Here is a 21,235-nt window from a genome sequence, read left to right on the forward strand (position 1 = left end):
ATAACAACTTTCATCAAAATTCTGTAAGCTTATTGCATATGATAATAGAGCTCCAAACACACCGAGTGACATTATCACAGAAAACTGAAAGGTCTGTCTGAAGGTGCGAGAAAATCTGAGTGCTAAGCGAGGTTTCCTGCTCCGTGGTGTGCAGGAGATCCTGCACAGAAGTCCCTGTCACAGCAATGAGGAAAGCAGACTGGAGAGCAGAGAAGCATGATGGCTTCCAAATGGAGACATCATTTTTACCCACAGTGTGGCAGAGACATGTCAAGTAGAGCACTTTAGCCTAAATGTGGCTCTTCTGGTGTGACACTTCACTGCCTCTGTCCAGGTGAGGGAATGGCATGGTCTGTATTAGTGACTACTGAAAGAGGACACCACTTCTACTGCACTTACTTTCTTGGTGAGAGGCAACACCTTTCAAGTGAGGGATGAGATAAACCACTGATTTAAATTTACTGTCTCAGAGTACAGAATGATAAAATTAAAAAACAAACCAAATAAACCCCCCACAAACATCCTGAAGCTGTCATTCCCTTCAAAGCTGCTGAGGGAAGGGATGAAGGAGAGTTTAAAAGCAACAAAAGCGTAAAATTTAAGAATATTCACCTTTCTGCATTACCAATTCACTGCATAATTTTTGGATTCTGCAACATGATAAAGGCAACAATTCATCTTGTATTGCACTGTTTAGGATTTCAGCTTTGGGACAGGTGTTTCTACTTTCATCTCACAACAAATGAAGGATGATGAATGTCATGATCTTCACTTACTTGCAAAATTTGAATAGGATCTTCTCAAACACTAAAACTGGTCCTGTGCTGCCAAGTATAGTGAGAGGCTGTCCACCAAAAAGAGAGTAGGCAATTCCAGTCATGGATGCTCCAAACAGCGATTCTATTGCACTCTGAATATGATACAGAGAGAAGTGTCCATAAATTTTCAAACAGGTTCTTTTTGTAATGTCTTAGTCCGTAGCCTTCTAAACAATGAAACACCAATATATAAAGGTGATTCATGCAACAGTAAGAAAATACTAACCACAAAACTAGGAATGTAAGTTTGTTTTAAAAGTTCAGATTTAACACATACTATACGACCTTCAGTTGCTTCTCCCAGCAGACCACCAAATGTGATGACAGGAGACATGCAAGCACAGTAGAGAAACAAAAATGATGCCAGACATTGCAGACTGAGAGCATCCCTGAAGTCACTCCAGAAGAAGGGAGCTTTTCTTTTGATATCTAAAATTAATCCTCCAAAAAATCTAAAGAAAACATAGAAGAGCTCAAATTAATTAAGGTGGCATACAAAACTTTCTTCTACAGTATTGCTTCAACCACACTGCAGAGAAGCTACTGTTCCCTGATCAAATGATACATACTCTTATGTTTGACCCTTCATAAAAAAATAAGTTTAGGAAGCCTTTCTTTGTAACTCCAACCAGGAAATTATTGTGGTTTTAAAGCAAATTAATTTCCTTGTCTCTTTTATAAATTTTTCAACTAATCATCTATACTCCAAAGTTCTGAACAGTTGCTTGCTCCCATGCACTAAGTCAAACTGTTTATTACATGAAATAATTCTTTGTATTTGTTTAATTAGAGACGTATCACAGTGCTATTTGCCCACACATTTATATATAGAGCTTCACATTCTTTATTTGAGAAGCTGTTCCTAAATACACTTGATGATGGAAATGAGTATATGCTACCATTTTTCAAGGACAAGAGCTGTCATCTTTTGTCATTTACACTGTGTCAAATATAATCAAATATTTAGGAACAGACGCTCCCTTACAAAATACCATACAGCTAGAGTAAATAACCCCACAATGCTCTTTTCCTCACAGGCACACAGTGGATCAGATTCTGCTGAGGTAAAGAAGAAGGTGTAGTGCTACTACCTCCTAAATATTAAAACAATCCTTCAAGCTGTAAATTAGCACGTTCTCTGGTAAGAGAACAACTTCCAGCCAGACTGGCCATCATCTCCTCTGCCCCAGTGCACACCAGCACTGCAGCTGAATCTTTAGCTTCATGCTAAAGGTAGGGAAAATATTTAAATATCAGGAGGCAGCAAAGTAAAAGAAACATCTGTTGCCTAACTATACTGCACCAAGGCAGCCATTGGCAGCTGATGGACACCACACCATATTAGATGAGATAAAGCAAGTATTCCTTGGGACAAATTCTTCATTCTGATGTATATTGCAGCCACCAGGGTAACCACAGCCTCATGTACCAGGACATATCACGGCTTACTGAGGTAAAAAAGAAATTCTAGAGCTGTACAACCCAGGAACTTCAACTACAAAACAGCAATAAGGATTCATAATATATGGCACAATACTATACCAAGTCTTACTTCATCCTGTACAAAACCAAAAAACATTAATCAAGTTTAAGAGAGGTCTTCCCTTTGTAAATATTAGAGAAAGGAGCTTGCAATAAATACAATTAGGAAACTCAAACCCTCTTGCCCTCTCCTGCTCTCTGCAGACGAGCATGAATTGTCCTCTTCAGCTACACAGCACACGCAAATCAGGACAAATGCCTGAAAGAAATCATGTGCCAAGACATTTCTGAGAGAGGACCAGACCCTTGTGATTCCTTTTGAACATCACTTTGAACACTTAAGATTTTGAATATGTTCTCACTAACTTTCCAGTGCGTTGCAATTCTGGTCCAGAGTGTCCCCCAGGATGTTCTGCTTCCCCGTGGGCTGCAGTTCCATTTGGCACTCCTGGGATCTTACGCTTCTCCTACCAGAAGGAAAAGATATTTCTCAGGGGTTTTAGCACTGAAATAGGTTCTGAAAGTTAAAAGCTTAAACATAAAAAATTTACTTTAAGATTCATCAACATAACCTCCTCATAAGCTGCTCTGTTACTAGACAGTTAATAGTAAAAAGAATTGTGATTCTGTGAAATTTAAAGAATTGATCACAAAAAAATCTTGAATCAGAAAACATTTTAAAGAGTAACAAGCTTTTATCAATTCTTGCAATAAGCTTAGAACAAAAGTAAACCATGGCTATTTGGAATAATCAAGGATGCTTAAGACTACTTACCCCTAAATTTACTATCTCTAGATACAACTGCCTGCATTTACTCAGGAGATAACTAGTACTGAACTAAACCAAATGTCATCACTACACTGTATGCTTGCAGCCCAAGGGTTCTCCTAAAGAAAATTAACCTAAAATAAAAAGACCGTGCAAAACTCTGCTAAATGCTAAATTAATGAGACTTAAATCTACATAATAAAAATTCATCACAACTTTTAAAAGCGCTCGAATTTTACACTGTACAAACCTGAGAGGGAACATTTTTAGGTGGTTCTATTCGAATTGTTGGGTCCCACTCTCCAGGAGGGAGAACAGTAACCTGATCAAGAAACTCATCAATTCCAGACACCAAGTCATTGCGGTCTTTTGCTTTGTAAGCAACATCATGGAACACCTGTGAAAAATTGAGAAGTATGTGTGGGAGGAAAAAAGAGATGGAAAAATAAACCCTTTCTAAAATAATGGCCCTTCTTCTCTGAAATAGAGCACACTTTGTAAAGTTCCCACTGAACAAACAATCTCAGCTTCAACTGAAAATAACTTCTGGTATATAGTTCTCGAAGAAATTCCAGCTGCTACAGAAAAACATTCTTATGGTTGCTAAGTATTCCAGAGATTTTGCAGCTTAAACAAAATTAAATCCACTGGAAAGCAACTGTGAAAAATGGAACCTTATTGGTGAAGATATCTTTGCTTGTGAATATTGTTTCTCATTTTGTTATCCCCTTACAGCAGCATAATCTGGGCTGTCACAGGATCGTGAAATGAACTAGAACGCTCGTTGTCATCACCAGAATGATTAGCCACATTTCATCTGAAGGATTGGAGATTCCCTATTAAACCTCTTCAGTTAGTACAAAACTGAACCATGAATAAAAATACCTCATCTGTCATTAGTGTGGCAATTGATCTTCCAATCTCATGGTATTGTTGTCCTTTACCCAGCGGTCCAAGAAGAATAAACAAAAATCTGCAAATTAAAGGTAAATTTGAGAAATTGCAAAGGATAGATGGTTGAAATTCATACAAATATTACAGAAATATTTATCTAAAATGTGGACTAGAAGAATCTATCAGATAAACACTATATATAATCTCCTTCGAGTTGTTCACACATGCATTTAAACATGAAGCTCTGCTTAGAAAAAAAAATGTGAAAATAGCTTCCAAAAATACATCATAAGCTTAGCAGTCAGTCTTGATTGAGACTACCAAAACCTCCTTACATAACAAACCTTAACTTACATAATAAATGTATTCAATTGTAATTTATGTACAGAACACATTAATTTATTTAATTCAGTTAATTCAACAGAAGGGCTATGGTTACATATATTATTGCAATATTGGAGAAGTTAAATTAACCCAAATTAAAATAATTTTTAAATTATTTTTACTGCCATTAAGGTTCTGGACAGTTTCTACTTGAGGCTGAAGGCACATAAAGTTCTATAAAAGGCAGAGAATTTGTTCAACTTAAATAACTAAAATTCTCAGTTTCGCTAAAATGCAAAAGACAATATTTTAACATACACAATGTAACCATGGATCTATCCCAATACCTTCTATTTGAATACAAGGACTACTTTAGACTTTTAATTCCTCATAATTTGTTTTCAGAACCAAAGTACTCCATCAGAAAAAGTTTCAACTTGGAAAAAAGTAATCTAATAAAAATTTATGGTTCACCTTCCCTACCATGCAAAGCAAATTTTTGAAGAAGTACAAATTTTAGAATATATTTACAGCATGTTCTGTATCCATTCACTCACTATCCCTAGTCAACCAAATCACACAGTTTGCTTTTTGCCTTTTCTCAATTCTTTCTTCATTTTTTTCAGTTCTGTCCATAATTATGCAGTATCACACAAGTAGTTTCAGTTCCAGATGGAATATTCTACAAAGCTGAATACTTCACCTTAGTGCTTCATCTGGAGTAATACCAGTTTGTATAGGATAAACTGTGTGTTATAACCTACATTTTTATATCTCTGAAGTACTCACAACCAGCAAGTGTCTGAATACACCCACACATCATTTACAGTATAAGTGGAAGACTGATGTCTTTGTTAAAGAGCAAACCAAATTCCTCACTCAGTAAATGGCAAAGCAGAGGGTCACATCACCCTGTTTCCACAAAGTACTCAGGAAAACACAAAGCAAAATCAGCCCAATGTACCTGGTTGGAATTGGAACTTCAGCCAGTCCTGTAAGCAGCACTGCAGGAGACAACCTAACAAAAGCCACAACAGCACGGTCCAGGAACTCCAGTTCACCAACTAAGATGTTTGATGCTTCAGCTCCAGGTGGTATCTTTTTCATGAAGTGTAGATCAACCTGGGAAAAGTATATTAAATTACAACCTACGAGTCGCTCAAAGGGAATTTCTTGCCCCCTGGCTTTGTTGACAGAAACTTTCCGATCTGCACTACAACATTATCTATTTCAGTTATGCAGTTCTACTGTTCTTATCTGTTGAATAATTATTTTTTTAATAAAAAATTTTCTCTAATCCAAATTAGACATAAATTATTTGACCGATTTTTGTTGGAAACAAAGCACTACAAAATTAATTTATAAAGACAACAAATCAAATTGAAAATATTTTTAAGAATATAGGATTGATTTCCTACTAATGCTTTTTATCTATACTCATAACAGCATGCATACTTGATAATAATCATAACAGTAGAAGAAGTTAAGACACCTTTTTTTTCCATAATTAACAATTCTGGAAATCATTAATTCGTGGCTCACAGTTGTTGTGTTATTATCTCACTGAGAAGAGCATTGGATTCCACTACATACAATTTTCCTTTTTCTACTCTGAGATGTATTTTTGTTTTCAGATTTAACAGAAGGCAGTTGCACTTCTGCTGAAAGTAACAGAAAATAAGCTCTCATGAGCATTGACTGTCTCAAGAGCAAACTGAAAGAACAAAGCAGAAGAAAAACTTTGGAATTTTAGGCAGTGACGCTGACTTTTGTAGGATAATAGAAAAACAGAGACACAGCTTCATCATGACATTGCTGTAATAAGCTCAAGGTATTTGTGTAGGAATGTATGACTCTAGATTTTACCCTGTAACAAAGACTGACATGAAATAATAAAGTATATAATGTATGTCTGATTTAATTATGCACCAGTATTGTCTACATTTCAAAATGCATGAATTTTGTCATTTGCTTTCCTTTTATTAATCTAAACACAACAACAGCAACCAAATCCAATATAAACTGTTAAAGTGGACCATTTTAATGTCTATCTTACAGCCATCTGTCAGTACTAGTTTGCATAGTTTTTGGTAATATTTAGAAAATTGTTTTCTTGCAAATGGCTCTGGCACTAAATCAGAATTCAGATATAACACAGTTGCCTGTGTAATGAAATCTTGGTTTGCTGAGATCACAAAGAGATATCTAATGCTTCCCTAAGCCACAAAGATGACTAAACCCCTCACAAAGTTAAACAACAACCACATCAACCTGGAAGGTTGGAGACCTTCAGTTGAAAAAGTGAGGTAAATTCTGTTCTCCACTCAAATCATGAAATAACTCTTCAGTATTAAATACATAACTAAGGCTCACTCTGCACCTAATTTTGGTGTTGCACGTTATTTGCAATTGAGAGGAAGAAAGCAGTCTTTCAGGCATGTAAGAAATGTGCATTCTGCGCTGAGTTTACCTTGTTAATGGATGGATTTAATATTTTAATGCATTTAATGTTTAATGATTAACATCACATATACAACATGCTACAGTTATGACATTGAGGTCCTCTAACATACAGATCCCAAGATTCAAATTTGAAATAAAGATTCTGTCTTCTGTCTACCAGAAGGAATTATCAGATAGTTCCTGTACTATTTATCAGCTTGAGATTCTAATATTGTTTAGGTAGTGAAGAGAGCCCCATTAAAAGGGAAGTAGCTGGCAAACTGAGGAACTCAGGAGCAAACTGAGCAGACACAGCCACATCCCAAAGGTGTTGCTTTCACTGCGTAATGAGAGTGGAGGTGGTCCTGGAGTAACACATTTATGGCAGTGGCAGAAGCTACCTATATTGAATGTTTTATCTAACTTATCCATAGTACATCTCTTATCCCAGGTCTTTGGCTAGAGAGACCTGATGTGCACCTTAATCTGCACCCTAACCTGAGCCCTGTTCCTGACCTGACCCTAAATAGTTCCGGCAAGCTCCAATTAAATATAAAACTAAATAACTAATGCAAAGGCCATGTCTCTTCAGGGCAACTCAAAGACTGAAGAGTGGTGGACATCTACCCTGAAACCAACACAAACTGACATGGAGACAAAAAAGATACCCAACATACCTTCTTAGTAAAACATATTAATCAAATTTATTTATAAGCAGGTCAATCAGCACCCAAAACAAGTAATTTGCTTCACATGGTATTTGAAATGCCAAACTCTGTCGGTATGAGACAGGGGATGTGGGTCTACAGTCTCTTTATACATTTTGTTTTTCAGGACAATTAATGTTCCCTCCAGTCTTTGGTGTAAAAAGTAGAAATGAGCCAGATGAAGTTCTTAAGCCATCACTCCCATTTCTACTGAGACAGGAGGGTAAACTGGTGCTGTGACAAATCACCTCCACATCACCCTGAGAACACAAAGTCCTGGTGGTGGCAGCAGAGGAAGAGGAGTGACACATTTACAAACAGCACAAACCATCTCTCTCCATGCCACTGAGGTAACACTCAAGACAGCTTTCAGTGCCTGTCTCACATTTTTCATGGATAGATACCAATACAATCAACACAGTCTCAATGCTGTATCCAGATTAAGTCAGCTTTTTGAATCAACTCCAAATTTGGAATACTAGATGGAGCCCAAGGGAGAAGATTAGCAAGGAGAGAATATGTGAGGTAGTCAAAGGTGCTTTTTTTGTAGAAGATAAATGAAATTAATATCTGGAACAAAATTAGAGCAAGAAATCACAATACACAAGAGAAAATTAGTGTACTGCTCTACTTTCCTCTCAATCTGTGCATATAATTCCAATTATAACCGTTGGGAGTTATTGCAATAGCACATTTCAAGGGGAAACTGCACTTATGCATCTTCAAAAGGATAAATGGATCTATTTAAAGTTGGCCAAAAAGGAAGGTATTAGATTACAATCCTTTACTGTTATTTCATTCCTCCTAACAAAAGTTGTTCCTTTCATATTCCTGACATGCTTATTGGTATCCATCACTGTTGAGGTTAGAAAAAGATGAAATGTTGATTTCTTCCAGCTAGTTTAAATGGGAAGAGCTCTTTTGATCAGCAAAGCTGCAGCACTACAAAAATAATGAGTGAAGGATCAAATGATGCCACTCCCATTCTTGTTTAATACAAACAGAATTGCAGTTAGACAACTGACTGGGATTTGGATCCTACAACACTCAAAGCAACTGGAAAAATGCTCACGAAAGGCACTACTGAAACTTATGCCATTCCCTTCACTTCTGCATAGCTTTATTTTGAATAGACAATTTTATTTATATTTTATATCCTTTACAAATTTTATATCTTGATATTAGAACACTTGCAAAACCAATTCGTTTTACTTAAGACTTTAATATAAATATCATGAGACCAATATTGCACTTGACTCTTTAAAGTAATATCATTTTAGTTTGAAATATATTTAAAGGATTAACATTAAATTTTTAACAACCTGCCACTGTTTATAGATGTTCTCATGGCCTCTATAGAAATGTGGTTCATAATACATTCCCAGACAGCCTCCTTTTTTCTCATTGTCATTGACAGAAAGATCTGTTTCCCCTCTTATTTCAGCCATATACGATTCATAGTCTGGAATGTTCAGTCAAAAATTCAAATGATGCAAATAGCTACTGCTGCTAGGAAATAAGTCTGGCACCAGATGGAGCAATCACATAACTCTACTTTTAGCTCAGCTGCACTAACATTAAAATTCAACAGACTCAAAGTGCTGTTCTTCAGTATTTTGGTTTAAATCACCTTTCTTCACTTCTCAACCTTTGCTGCATTAATGTGTCAGCTGAAGTCATCTATCCCTGTCAGGCCTGTCATCTGTATCCATTGTGACTGTCTTAGGTACACACAGACTTCTTACACAAATTAGGATTCTCCTTCACATTAAAGCTGAGAAGCTGTTTGCTTTTCTTTGCTATCTAACATTGAACTGTCATTGCAATCTCCACTACTGAACAGTTAACATCTTTTGTAAAGTGTACTGAAATATCTTGGCTTGCCAGAAGAATTAAGTTATAGGTTTACAGAAACACATTCTGTTTGAGACATCTGGAATCCACGAGTTCAGGTTATAAAAAGCATAGTTTGCATTCATGCATCACTTCTACAGAAAGTAAAAATTTGAGGTGAATTATAGGAATTCTGAATTACTTTTGTACTTATGCAATTTTCTGTTAATTTGTAAAATTTCCCCTACAAATATATACCTATGATATTAAATTTATCTGTGTTTCTAAACTGTGATTTCCTGTCACATATAATTTAGAAAGAAAATATAAGATTCTGTTTTATCATACAGAAACTGTACTGCAGTGCACACAAAACTTCCATGCTAAAGTAAGATCTACACTTTACAGCTTTTCCTGACTCACATGGATTCATTTTATTGAATTTTAAATATCTGTTTGGTAGTCAGGAAGTTCTCTTCACCATCAGGGGACACTTACCTTGCTAAAGTCAACAGTGCTGTTTTCTCTGCTCACATCATTTTTGTTTTCAATACAGGCTGGAGTAGCCTGTGGGGAAACAACCTGACCTGCTAAAAAAAGTATCATTATTACAGAATACTAAAAGTTCTACAAATAAAGCAACATCTAATGACACAATTATTAGAGCTCTGCACATTTCATATCATAGATATATGATGAACCTAAACATGGCATTTTAATTAGAAACTTATTTAGAATAGCACATTCTCAAAAGACAGAATATTCATTATGTGCAGTTAGGAACGTGAGAAGGCAATTTAGAAAATATAAAAGATACTGCTGAACACGAGAAGACAAAATTTCTATACCAATTAAAGTATACAATTCTAAAGATATATATTTGGGGAAAGTCCTGCCTTCACACAGCTTTTTTAAATAATTAGAGGAGCTGAAAATTTTGAGCAATATCTGCCTACAAAAGTAATCCACATTGATTTAAATAGGATTACAAATTTTTACAAAGTTATTCATGTGTATAAGGATGTCCTGATTATAAAAGCTACAAAAAATAACATAAAAATGGACTGGTATAAAAATAAATATATTGGAAATTAACTGATTTATAAGCTCAGTATTGAAAAATGTGGTTATAGACAGGTATAAAACAAATGTTTCAACAAACACATTTTCAAAAAAGTCCATTGAAGATTTAGTAAAATATTTTAAAGAAGTTTTAAAAATATCTCAAGATGAGCAATGTTTAAATACACCTCAGACTTGTGGAAACAAAGAGCAACTCTTTTGACCAGCAAAATTTTGCCAACAAAAGCTCAAAAAGAAAAAACAGTCAAGTAACAAGTCTGTGTCATACAAAGCATATTTTTACTTAATGCCAACATTGCCCTTGCACATGGCCAGAGCCCACCGTGCACAGCCCGGCTGTGGGGCTGGCAATAGGGCAGCACACAAACCCCACAGGGGCACAGGCCATGCCCTGCTTCCTTCGCTGTTTCTCCTCTCTGGCATGTCAGAAACCACACACAGCTCTGAACACCAGAATAAAGTACAAGGGAAATTACCAAATACATGAGCCAACTATCTCTTACTGCCCTAACACATACCCAGGAATAACTACAGAGTCCAACTGGCCCAGAGTCAGCATCTCGTGCCCAGCATATATTTGTTTCCATAGCGAATAAAGTCTCTCATATGACTGAGAAATGATGATGTGAAAACATTGGTTCTGGTGAAAATCAACCTAAACTTGCACAGTAACAAAGACCATATGTTCATGATATTTGAAGATGAAGACAGTCAGAAAGTCCTAAGCTAGGCACATTGTGTGGGCAATTCCAAAAGCCACAGCGTGGCCCCTCACACTGCCGGGACTCACACCTGCAGCCCAGGCACGTCCTCAGCCACAGCCAGGACATGAACGCTTTGCAGGATCCAGCCTGAACAGGAACAGAGACTTCAAGAGCACCTCAGCCACTGCCAAAATGCTGAAGTATCCAGTTTCTGTCACAGCTGAGCAATACAGGATCCCTGGCCATTAATTCCCCATTGAAACACTTGCTCAAGGAAAATGCTGGTTTTCGTGAAAATCAACATGTCATTTTCTACTAGACAAATCTCCCATGACATGAAACAGGTTTTAGACTCATGTGTGCATCCTGGCAGCACAGACAGAGATACTGCACTTTGATTAGGTAGTACAGCAACAGAATGTTTAAAAATATATTACTAGAAATCTTACTATTAAATGTATCTATCTTTAAACTGCAAATATTTCCATTTTTCTCTGATTCAGGACAAGGACAGATCAAAATAAGAATAGAAATCAGGGCTTTTGTTCAGCTCTATAGTGAAACAAACAGAGAATGGCAAACAGACATGACAAGCATGTTAATCTAAGCAGGTAGAATAAAAATAAAGTCAGGATGAGAATTTACATATGACAAAAGTGATTTTAGAAATCCACATATGACTGTAAATTGAAGGAATTCATATAAAAAGAGGCTATTCATTCCTAAATGTCACATGAGAAAACTTTCACAAAACAGAAGCCAGAATTATTACATATGCAATGTATTTAGAAGCAGTCATTCAATTTTTCTGTTTTAATTAGAACTGAAAGAAAAACAGAGTCCCATCATTGTTACACTATCATCTTTACAATATGCATCCCACTGCACTAGTTCACATTGTAATTTTTTTTCTGGATTGTTTATTTAGCAGTCCTTGAATTATTTTTATAGGAATCATCCTGTAATTATAGCTATTAAAAATCATTAATATAAAAAATTATATAAATTTTATTTCTGTCCTATTTTGGAGATTTTATTAATGTGACCAATAAAACCCTTCCACTTATTCAAACAGAAAATGCATAAGGTGCTCAGGGGAAGTTTCTCTCTTGACTTACTCCCGAAAAACCTAAAATCTTGTAATATAAAACCTGCTGACTCTTCATTTTTTTTTGTTTTACACACTCCTCTATACCTTAGGATGTATGAAAAGGGAAATAGTTGTAATAATTACTTATACTAATATACATATTACATTTTAAAGAAATGAGATAAAAACGAAAGTAACAGAAATAGTAGTTCATTATCTTTCTGCTGCTAATTAGGCATTTACACTTTTTTTTTCTGGACCCGAAAACTCAAGAAAATGAGAGCAGATACATCTGCCAGAGGAAAAAATATTGACCAACAAAGGAGTCAGAGCATGGACCACCTATTTAAATACTGAAGTTTTAACATCAAAATTGAAAGTACCAAAAGCAATCAGCATACCAGTCCAGAGGACTTTTAAACATTATGTCCACTTTTCTTTTTGGAGAAAAATATATAAAGATATACATACAAGGGAAAAAAGCCACTACCAGTAAGTATGTGAAGTTTTTAAGAATAGCATATGTTCTTTTTCTGTGCCAACAGAAGACCTCAAACTTTGATTTACCCATATGCTGGAGTAATCTGAAAGAACACAAGTTTTACCTTGAGGCAGAAAGACATGTTTAAATAGCTCTACAACTTCAGACAGCTTTCTGGATCATGGAACAACAAGTTTGGGTTTTTTTACTGTATTGAGTAACAATCAAAGATACAAGGTAGACAACAGGTAACCACTTTTCACAAAAAAGCCCACCAAAGTAATCCCAAACTCTAGCCAGATTTTAAACATTTCTCATAGTTTATTACTTCTTTTGTTCAAACTGAAAATATGGGGTTTAGGCTGCTAAGAATGGTGAAGGCATAAACCATCAAGTCCCTACAAGAAGTAATAAAAGCAGCAACAGCCTCATCATTCCACCCTTTCCTGCCCTCTCCTCACCAGTTCTATTTCAGCACTCCAAGCAAAATGGTTATTTACACGTTGTATGGGGTAAACACAGAACTTTACTCTTCAAGAGCATAATGTAATACTTTGAGTCATTGTAAAGGTGAAGCCTCGATTTATCCTGCAGGCCACCTACATAAAGCACATTAAGAGTTGCATTCTTTGAGAATTCATCTGAGCCATTCAGACAGTTTTAAGTATCAAATACACTATGTGGTATAATTGAAATATCCAGGGTACATACAAAGGAACTTAATACATAACAGATAAAACCATGCTATAATTGCTGTAACAGCTTTTCTATGTAGTAAAAAGCCAATACTAGCACAATTTTAAATTATGTTTTAAAAAATTTGTGTATATAAAAAATAAGTGTCTTTTTCAGAGAATGTGAAATTTCCAGAGCTTTGACTACAGCAAGAATACACAGAAAAAACACTTTCATGCAAAGTCAAGCCACTTAAAAAAAAAAAAAAAAAAAAAAAAAGCTACAGTAATAGAAGTTTGCAGGTATTTTGGTATTTTTATTTTTGAGACAGTTAGTCCTGGCAAATATAAAAAAAAAAATAATCCCAGTAAATTAATGCCACTTGTAACATATTTTTCCTCCCTAAAATGTAGAACTTCAGACATTTAACTATGGGTATTGCGGTTATTATTCAAAATCCAAGATGTCTCTAGAACATCAATGACAAAAACGCAGAACAATATAGTCAGACACAAATCACAGTTAATGGAAACAAACTGGACAAAACCAGCATATCAAAGGAAACTAAACCAGAAAAGAAGTTGCTTATTTTTCCAAACCATACATATTTCTGCCCATTCAGAAAAAAAAAAAAAATCCTGATTTTCAAACTTCTTCAATCTTCAGACTTTTCACTGCAACTAGTCATCAATTTTCCAAGTCTGAATGCACAACACCGTCCAGATAAAACTCAAAGATTGAAAAACAGTAAGCTTTCTTCACTATATGATAAAATTCTAATATAACAAAGCAGTGACAGCATTTCTGCAGGCTGGATTGTGTGTGTGTGTGCATGCCTTTAGGCCTCTTGATGATCAACATTTTTAATCAGTGGGGAATCATGTCACTTTCATTGTACCTCCATAAGTACAAGGAGATTGGTGTTCACTAGTGATATGCAATTTATGAGGATGAGGAAGTCGCTTTAGCTGCTCTTCTAATGCTAGGCCTGAATATCTCAAGCATAATTCACATGAAGTCATGCAGTATAAACTAAAATGCTGTGATTTGCAGTTTTACAAATAGATGTAAGAAAATGAACTTAAAATAACAAATTCCACACAAACTTTTCTTCAGTGTGCCACAGCTGCGGACAAAGGCCTGAGGTATTTTTTCAAATCACTATAGCAAGAAGTTGCATGCTGACAAGAAACTGAGATGAAGACATGGGTGTACATTTGAAATGATCTGAAGCCCAAGCAAGAATAGGTATTTATACTACCTCTGAACCTTCAGGGAGTTTACAGAACCCAAAGGATAGGAGATGAAGAAGATACAGAGATGAGATGAGCCTGTTAGAGACAGACACAACAAAGACAGAGCAAAATAAAGAAATACAAAGATGAATGATACAGTTTTATACATACAGATTACACATTTTATCATGGGTACAAGGAAATGTGGAGAAAGAAAGAATAAATATCAGATGAAAATGTTCATAAGAACAAGTTATATTTTAGAAGTATAAAAACTTGTGGAAAATACAACCGGATTAAAATACATACATTTGAGAAGAATCTAGAACAAAAAATAGAGCATTAGCGACTTTAAGGCAGAATTAACTATACTCTGAGTTTACCTTGTCTTCAATGTAAGCTGAAGCAATTCCCCTAATCCAGATCCAGTACTTCAGAAAAGTTGTGAGTACATCAATAGCATCGGTTGTGATTTACTCCCAAAATGAAAGTGCATGGTCATGTACTTAGGGTTCCTCCCTAAGCCTCCCCACCCTTTACATGGTGCTCCAGGTCATGCCCACCTTTCTCCACGTGATAGTATTGACATGAAAGCTTCACAAGCTGTAAGCTTGCTCCAAGTTATGGCATAAATCTTTGAACTGATCTTTAGAAAAGACTGGGAAACTGAAGAAGGTAACTAACACCATAACAGAACTGAGAATTTTGACTTTCCAGGATACTAACAGATGCTATCATTAATTACGACAAGCATAGGCTCCAATATCTCTTCTCGTTGAAGAGAATATTGCCACAAACAATGAAGCTCAAACCAGCCCATCATACCAACTGAAGTAACTAGGAAAAGGTTTAAAAAAGAACATGGCAAAATGAACAGTTTCAGTAGCTCATGCTAATAACTCCGAAGATCCCAAGTTTAATTTGTCATTGCTTTTTTCAAGCTCTGCAGAATCCCAGTAAACCTCTGCTTGCAGTTTCAGAATTTCTCAGAATTAGACATGATGTGTGGTGTAACCCAATTTTACACTAATAATGTGCCTGCTCTGAATTCAAGGGAGAAGAAGCTCTTAAAAATGGCATAAGTACGGAACAAAAAACAGGGATAAGATCATGTTATAGTGGGTAAAGAACACTTCAGCAAGATGCATGATAATACAAGTAACTTAGTTTGCCATACTCCTCTCCTGAATTCCTTCCTCTTGGACTTTAACCAGTATAAGGCCAGTTAGATTTCATTTTATACTCATACATACATATATAAATATATATATATATATATATATATATATATAAAATATACACACCCCCTAGACTAAAAGTGAACTAGCCAGTCAAAACCCTTAAATGTTTATATGCTGAAAACTTCTTTTCCTAACTATATTTTCACAGAATCAGTTATTTTTTCATGCCACACATGCTTAAAACTCTGAATTTCAGAACCCCTTTTATAAAATGGGAGAGGCTTATGAAATCACTTCAGCATTCCTCTAAAGTAGAGAGGTGTCATATATTTGCAGTTGTCCTTGGCTTTTTAGATCATGCCATAGGAATTTACAAACACAGCTCTGAGGTATCACAGTGTGAAACCTACTCATCTCAATAAAAATAGGTTAAATTGCTTTATAGAGCAAGCTTTCTAAAGATGATTTACCAATGAAAAAAATTCATATTTTTACCTGTCTTTTACAGTATTTATGCTAAAATCACTTTCCACCCTTTATTTTAGGTATTTGGTGTCAAATTAGCCTATAAAAAAACCACATTTTTTCCTGCTCTTATGCCAAATTTGACTGTCGTTTTTTATTGGAACATCAAAAGCAGGCTTTTAATTCTCACAGTTTTGATGCCTAATGAAAAGTGAAAGTTAAACACAGCATGGCAGCATTAAAAATGCATGGTAAATCCATAGCACCCTGACATCTTAGCCCTGCAGAGGATGTGAAGAAAAGCCATTGTAAACAAAAGATAATACTACTAAATACAAAGCAAATTAATTAGATGGTCTGACAGACTCATAAACAAAGAAAAATGGAGGGAGAACATATGTACAACTATCTTCCAGCAAAGATATCACAATGGCCTGTCAATGGTGCTGCCATATATTGAATTAATTAATGTATTCATTTTCAAACTTTGCTCCTGAACATCTGAAAATTGACACATTGATAAGCTACTATTGTCAAGAACTTGGACAAAGAAGGGAGTTTGAATCCTCAGCTGTACCACATAACCCACAGATCAGGGTCTTAGGGCTCTAAATCACCCTTTTTTACAATCAACAGACTGCTAAGGATTGTTTCCAGCTCAACTGTCTAACACTAACCCCAAATTTAACCAAAGAGAGAACTTCCTTTTGTGCAGAAAAACTGTCCAAGTTCCCCTGTCTCATTTCAGCAGGAACAAACAAGTGGCCCTTCTGAAGCTCTTGTCATGTGCTTTTTATGAACACTCCTGTCTGACAGGGGTGAACTGGGCTGTAAATTCACCAGCAGTACCCGAGATGATTTGTTTCCCTCCCCCAGTCTTCTAGGAATTAAGCTTATCATCCAGAAAGTAAAAGCAACAATATTTTGATTCCTTCTTTTAATTAAAAGGAGAGAAAAACACTGCTACTGACGGCAATATTAGAAATGTTCTTCCTTCATACATTCTACACAGTGTTTGAAGACAAATGGGAATAAGCAGATTAAAATAAGGCCTTGAATGAATTTTACCAGTTTGTCCTTGGGAACCAAGATGTGTCTTACAGCGCAGTCTTGGACAATAAGATAAGTTGTTTATATACCTTAATATTTCTTTCTCTTACACATATTCAACTTTTTCTTTTACGTGATTCAAACTTATATTTTAACAACTCATTTTTATATTACTATGAGTAGTTTGTACAGACACTCCATGGCAATCTGAAAAAGAAACTTAGAGCTGAGTGAGCATAACACTGTAGCTGAACTCCAGCCTTTGGGAGGCACTGGCAGAGAAAATGATCAGGAACCTCACTGCTACCCCTGGTCAAGCTTCTAAGAACAGCAGAGTTCCTGACAGCTGAGCATTTCAGTGCAGATTCCTGAATAATTTACACACCACGTACACTTGCAAGCTACACAGGGTGAGGAAATAACTAAGAGTATGCCAGAAGAGGTGCAGCCAGTGTACCTGAAACTAGGCAGCTCTCCAGAATTCTCTCTCACTTTTTAAATCCTGGACTACTCAGGCAATAGTTGCCACTCAGACCCCTGAACTGCTTATTTGTAGTTGTCTTGAAAAGGGAAAAAATTCTAGTTCCTTTTAAAACAAAAAAATTTAGACTAGATTTTCCTTTTCTAAAGCTAATACTAATATAAATGCAATTCAGGCAAAGTAAGTAAGATTCAGTAAAGTAAGATTCAGTAAGTAAAGTAAGATTCAGATTTTTTAAATGTAAGGGCAATGGATAATAAACAAATGCTCCTTGTTTAATCACCATTGATTTTGGTGGTGCCAAACCAGGAGACTGCCAAACGTGCATTAGCACTTAAATGATGAAAGTAGAGGAGCAATGCTTCAAATTGATTAAAAAAATCTCTGTCCAAAAAGCTCATGCTTAGAACTTTTCACTGTAATTTAGATAGAAATCCAATATACTTTCATAAGTATCACTAAAATCTCTATGTTATTCTACTTTTTTACATACATATATAATTTATGGGGTATTTTTTTTTTTATTGGTACATTTAACTTAAATTAACACAGTAAAAGTGACTAAGATTTTTTTAACAGAGGTCAGAGTATTCTGAGACATTTCTACACAAGAACATGAACAATGCATTCAGCATTTTTTCATCTTGCAAAACAGGGACAGACAAATGAAAAACTGTAAGAATATGTCTCTCTACTTAAGAGAATCACTTAATCACTGAGTATATAAAATTAGTGTGTTTCATATGGACTTAGATGCTATCCTGATGAGAGTTTATTTTTGGGGGGAATTTAGGAAGAGCTAGGAAGTTTGCCAAAAGGAACTTGGGCAAAAGCAAGATGTTTCTGGAGTGAATTACTGCATCAGTTCCACTAACAGACACAGAAAGTTAACAAAATTGAGCTCATGGTAATTTCACAGCTTGCCCTAAAGTTTCTTCTTAAGGCAACTAATGTCTGTTTATTACATAAGACCTAATGCAAAAAGCTTAATGGAATGCAAGCTGCCATCTTACATCCTGTGGAAATTAAGTACAGGATCATTATATCATTAACTTTCTCTAGTGTTTCCTGAATATTTGTTTAAAGTCATCAGCAAAAGCTGTATAAAACAACAAGAAAGTTGCCTTAAAAAGGAGGGACCATCATCCTACTTACATTTACTCTTGTGCATCCATATGCATAATCACACACATCTTAGTAAATATTATTTTTTCCTTACTCCTAGAATGATACTTTGACACAATTAAGGTTTCTATTTAATATCCTCATCAGATGAAATTATATGTTGCCTTTTAGGTCTGAGAATCTTCCCAGGGAAGCAACTAGATTTAGATCTCTTAAAAGTTTATATGGCAATGATTGAAACAGAAGTTTCTTCCTTGAAATCAAGTTAACCTTTATATCAACAGCCTCATCTTTCCAGATCAACCACACAACTACTCTTTGCCCTTCTGTCCTATGCCTCAGAGCACACAAATTCCTCCTGCAATCCTGACCTTCCTGTGCTACGGCTGTTTCCTCACTCCCCACTTCCCAAGGTGATAGGGAAGCTCAGTAGGGCTCTGTAACAGAGAGACAGCACAAGTGACTAAGATTTCACTACAGCCAAGATGATTTCTGGAATAAGAGTTAACTGAAAAATATATGCAAAATTTGGCTGCAAATTTCATAACACAGACCTTTGTTTAAGCAAATAAGGAAGGAGCAATAAGAAATGATCTTTCATTATAATGACCTGCAACAATAATACAACTTGTAAAAGCAAGAAAACCAAAAAATATTATGCCAATATTTTACTCTAGAACCATTCTGAAAACATTTCTCATTTGCATTATCCTGATTTTCTCAAAAGGGATTTTCTGAAAGAACAAGGTACAGCTTTTGTGACCTCTCCAACAGTGTCATCTTGGAATGTTTGCCTCATTTTTCAACCCCTAAAACTCACCTATAAAATCTGAAGCAGCAGTTGAACTGTAGCTAATACACTGTTGTAGGCTTAGAAACTTTCAACAATCCACTACATTTTAAATAAATAGGTCCTGGATAGTCAACAGAAGTCAAAAATATCCAGGCACTGATGGAGCCTCCACAGCTCAGAGCAACACTGTGCAAAGACACTCAAGCTCAGTCTGAGGAATTGCACAGAGCACCTAAAGCGTGCACCTGAGCTGCAGTGGGAATAATGGGCCATGTCAGTCACCCAGGGTGCCGTGGCACGCCAGAACAGCTTCCAACACCTCAGCGAGTTCCCTTGAATAGCTCTGCCCAGCCCTGAGTTGTGCAATATAGACAAATTTCAAGTTTGAGCAGGTGTGTTTCTGAATTCATAAAAGGAACCACTCTCATGCAAAAAGTACCAGTTTTACAGGGTAGCTTTTCAGAGCAGAATCACTCTGTTAAGCTGGGGGTACAAAGCACATGCAATACCAAACAGGCAGATGCTATTGAAGGCTCAAAAATGCAAAACAAAGCATTACCATTTTTATCCATGGAATGGGGCTCAGACTGCTTCTTTCCAATATCAGCAAAGGATCTTACAATTGGGATCCTGTTGCTCAGCTTCTTCTGGTTCTGATGGTGATGCTGTTTCAGTAAAGCCTCATGCACCCGGTGACGAACATCCTCACTGAGCTGCCCAGAACCCACCTGCTGGTCCAGAATCATATCTGAAAATATATACACAAACATAATAAAAGAGGGAAAAGAGGAAATATTTTATCTTTTTAATTGCAATAATAATGATTAATACCCTATAGGATTAAAAATTAAATGCACCACTTCCGTTAATGCAACAGAATTAAAGTTTTATCTAGAACTGTTTGACTCTTGGGGGGAGAGAAAGGTGAAAGGGAGGGAGAAAAGGATGCTATTAATATTAAAAAACCCTCAAAAAACGATGTAGTTCACTAATTAAGGTCACCTATGCAACGACTTTGAAGTCAGTCCTTAAGCACTCCCACATACAACATATTTAAATCCAGGGTTATGATGTGTATAAGATGTCTTTTCTCCAAATAACCCCTATTCTATTTTCTACAAAGGCCTGGCATGCTGTGAGGAAAAAGATTTTTTGTCTCCTTTGTACTTACCACAGGAGATCAGACTTTCTTACTTGTAACTAAAATTACAATACCTTCGGTACAATACAAATAGTGTCCAGGTAAGACAAAAGAGAAAAATTGCTTCATTATTTGTCGATACCAAATAGAATCTATTTCTACTGTCAGGTGTACATGTTCCTGCAAGAGGATAATTTCGAGGAGGTGAGAGTGAAACTGATCCCCTGCTAAGAAATTACAACCATTTTTGCAGTGCACTAGCAGAAAAAAGCCTTATGTATTGATATTCAACACTTTGTACGTACACAGCTGTTCCTCCAGGAAAGTGACACAGCCCAGGGAGGTGCTTTCGCACCAAAGCACACAGAACAGATAAAAAACAGGAGCTGGAAGCCACTGTGCTGCTAGGAAGTGCCATTACTGAGAGTTTGTGAGGAACATTCCACAATTGGAGTGTGGCTA

The 21,235-nt window shown here is 36.0% G+C and overlaps 1 protein-coding gene across 9 annotated transcripts in view; it reads right to left on the minus strand.

Moving 5' to 3' along the window:
- Positions 1 to 21,235, minus strand: part of SLC4A10 (solute carrier family 4 member 10) — a 171,431-nt gene that overhangs the window by 34,632 nt on the left and 115,564 nt on the right. For 7 of the 9 annotated variants that reach the window (XR_004498203.1, XM_015634510.3, XM_015634509.2 and 4 more), the window contains 8 exons: positions 20,192 to 20,380; positions 9,768 to 9,859; positions 5,252 to 5,409; positions 3,955 to 4,042; positions 3,320 to 3,466; positions 2,667 to 2,767; positions 1,096 to 1,270; positions 777 to 910 (listed from right to left, as the gene is read on the minus strand). Coding sequence is in view for 8 of the 9 variants with exons in the window: in XM_015634510.3 (XP_015489996.1) it covers positions 777 to 910; positions 1,096 to 1,270; positions 2,667 to 2,767; positions 3,320 to 3,466; positions 3,955 to 4,042; positions 5,252 to 5,409; positions 9,768 to 9,859; positions 20,192 to 20,380 (1,084 nt within the window). In the remaining variant the exon portion in view is untranslated. The remainder of the gene's footprint in view (positions 1 to 776; positions 911 to 1,095; positions 1,271 to 2,666; positions 2,768 to 3,319; positions 3,467 to 3,954; positions 4,043 to 5,251; positions 5,410 to 9,767; positions 9,860 to 20,191; positions 20,381 to 21,235) is intronic. The other 2 variants (XM_015634508.2, XM_015634514.2) reach the window with 1 other exon arrangement.

The sequence above is a fragment of the Parus major genome, chromosome 7, assembly GCF_001522545.3.
Source record: "Parus major isolate Abel chromosome 7, Parus_major1.1, whole genome shotgun sequence".
Classification (NCBI taxonomy): Eukaryota; Metazoa; Chordata; class Aves; order Passeriformes; family Paridae; genus Parus; species Parus major.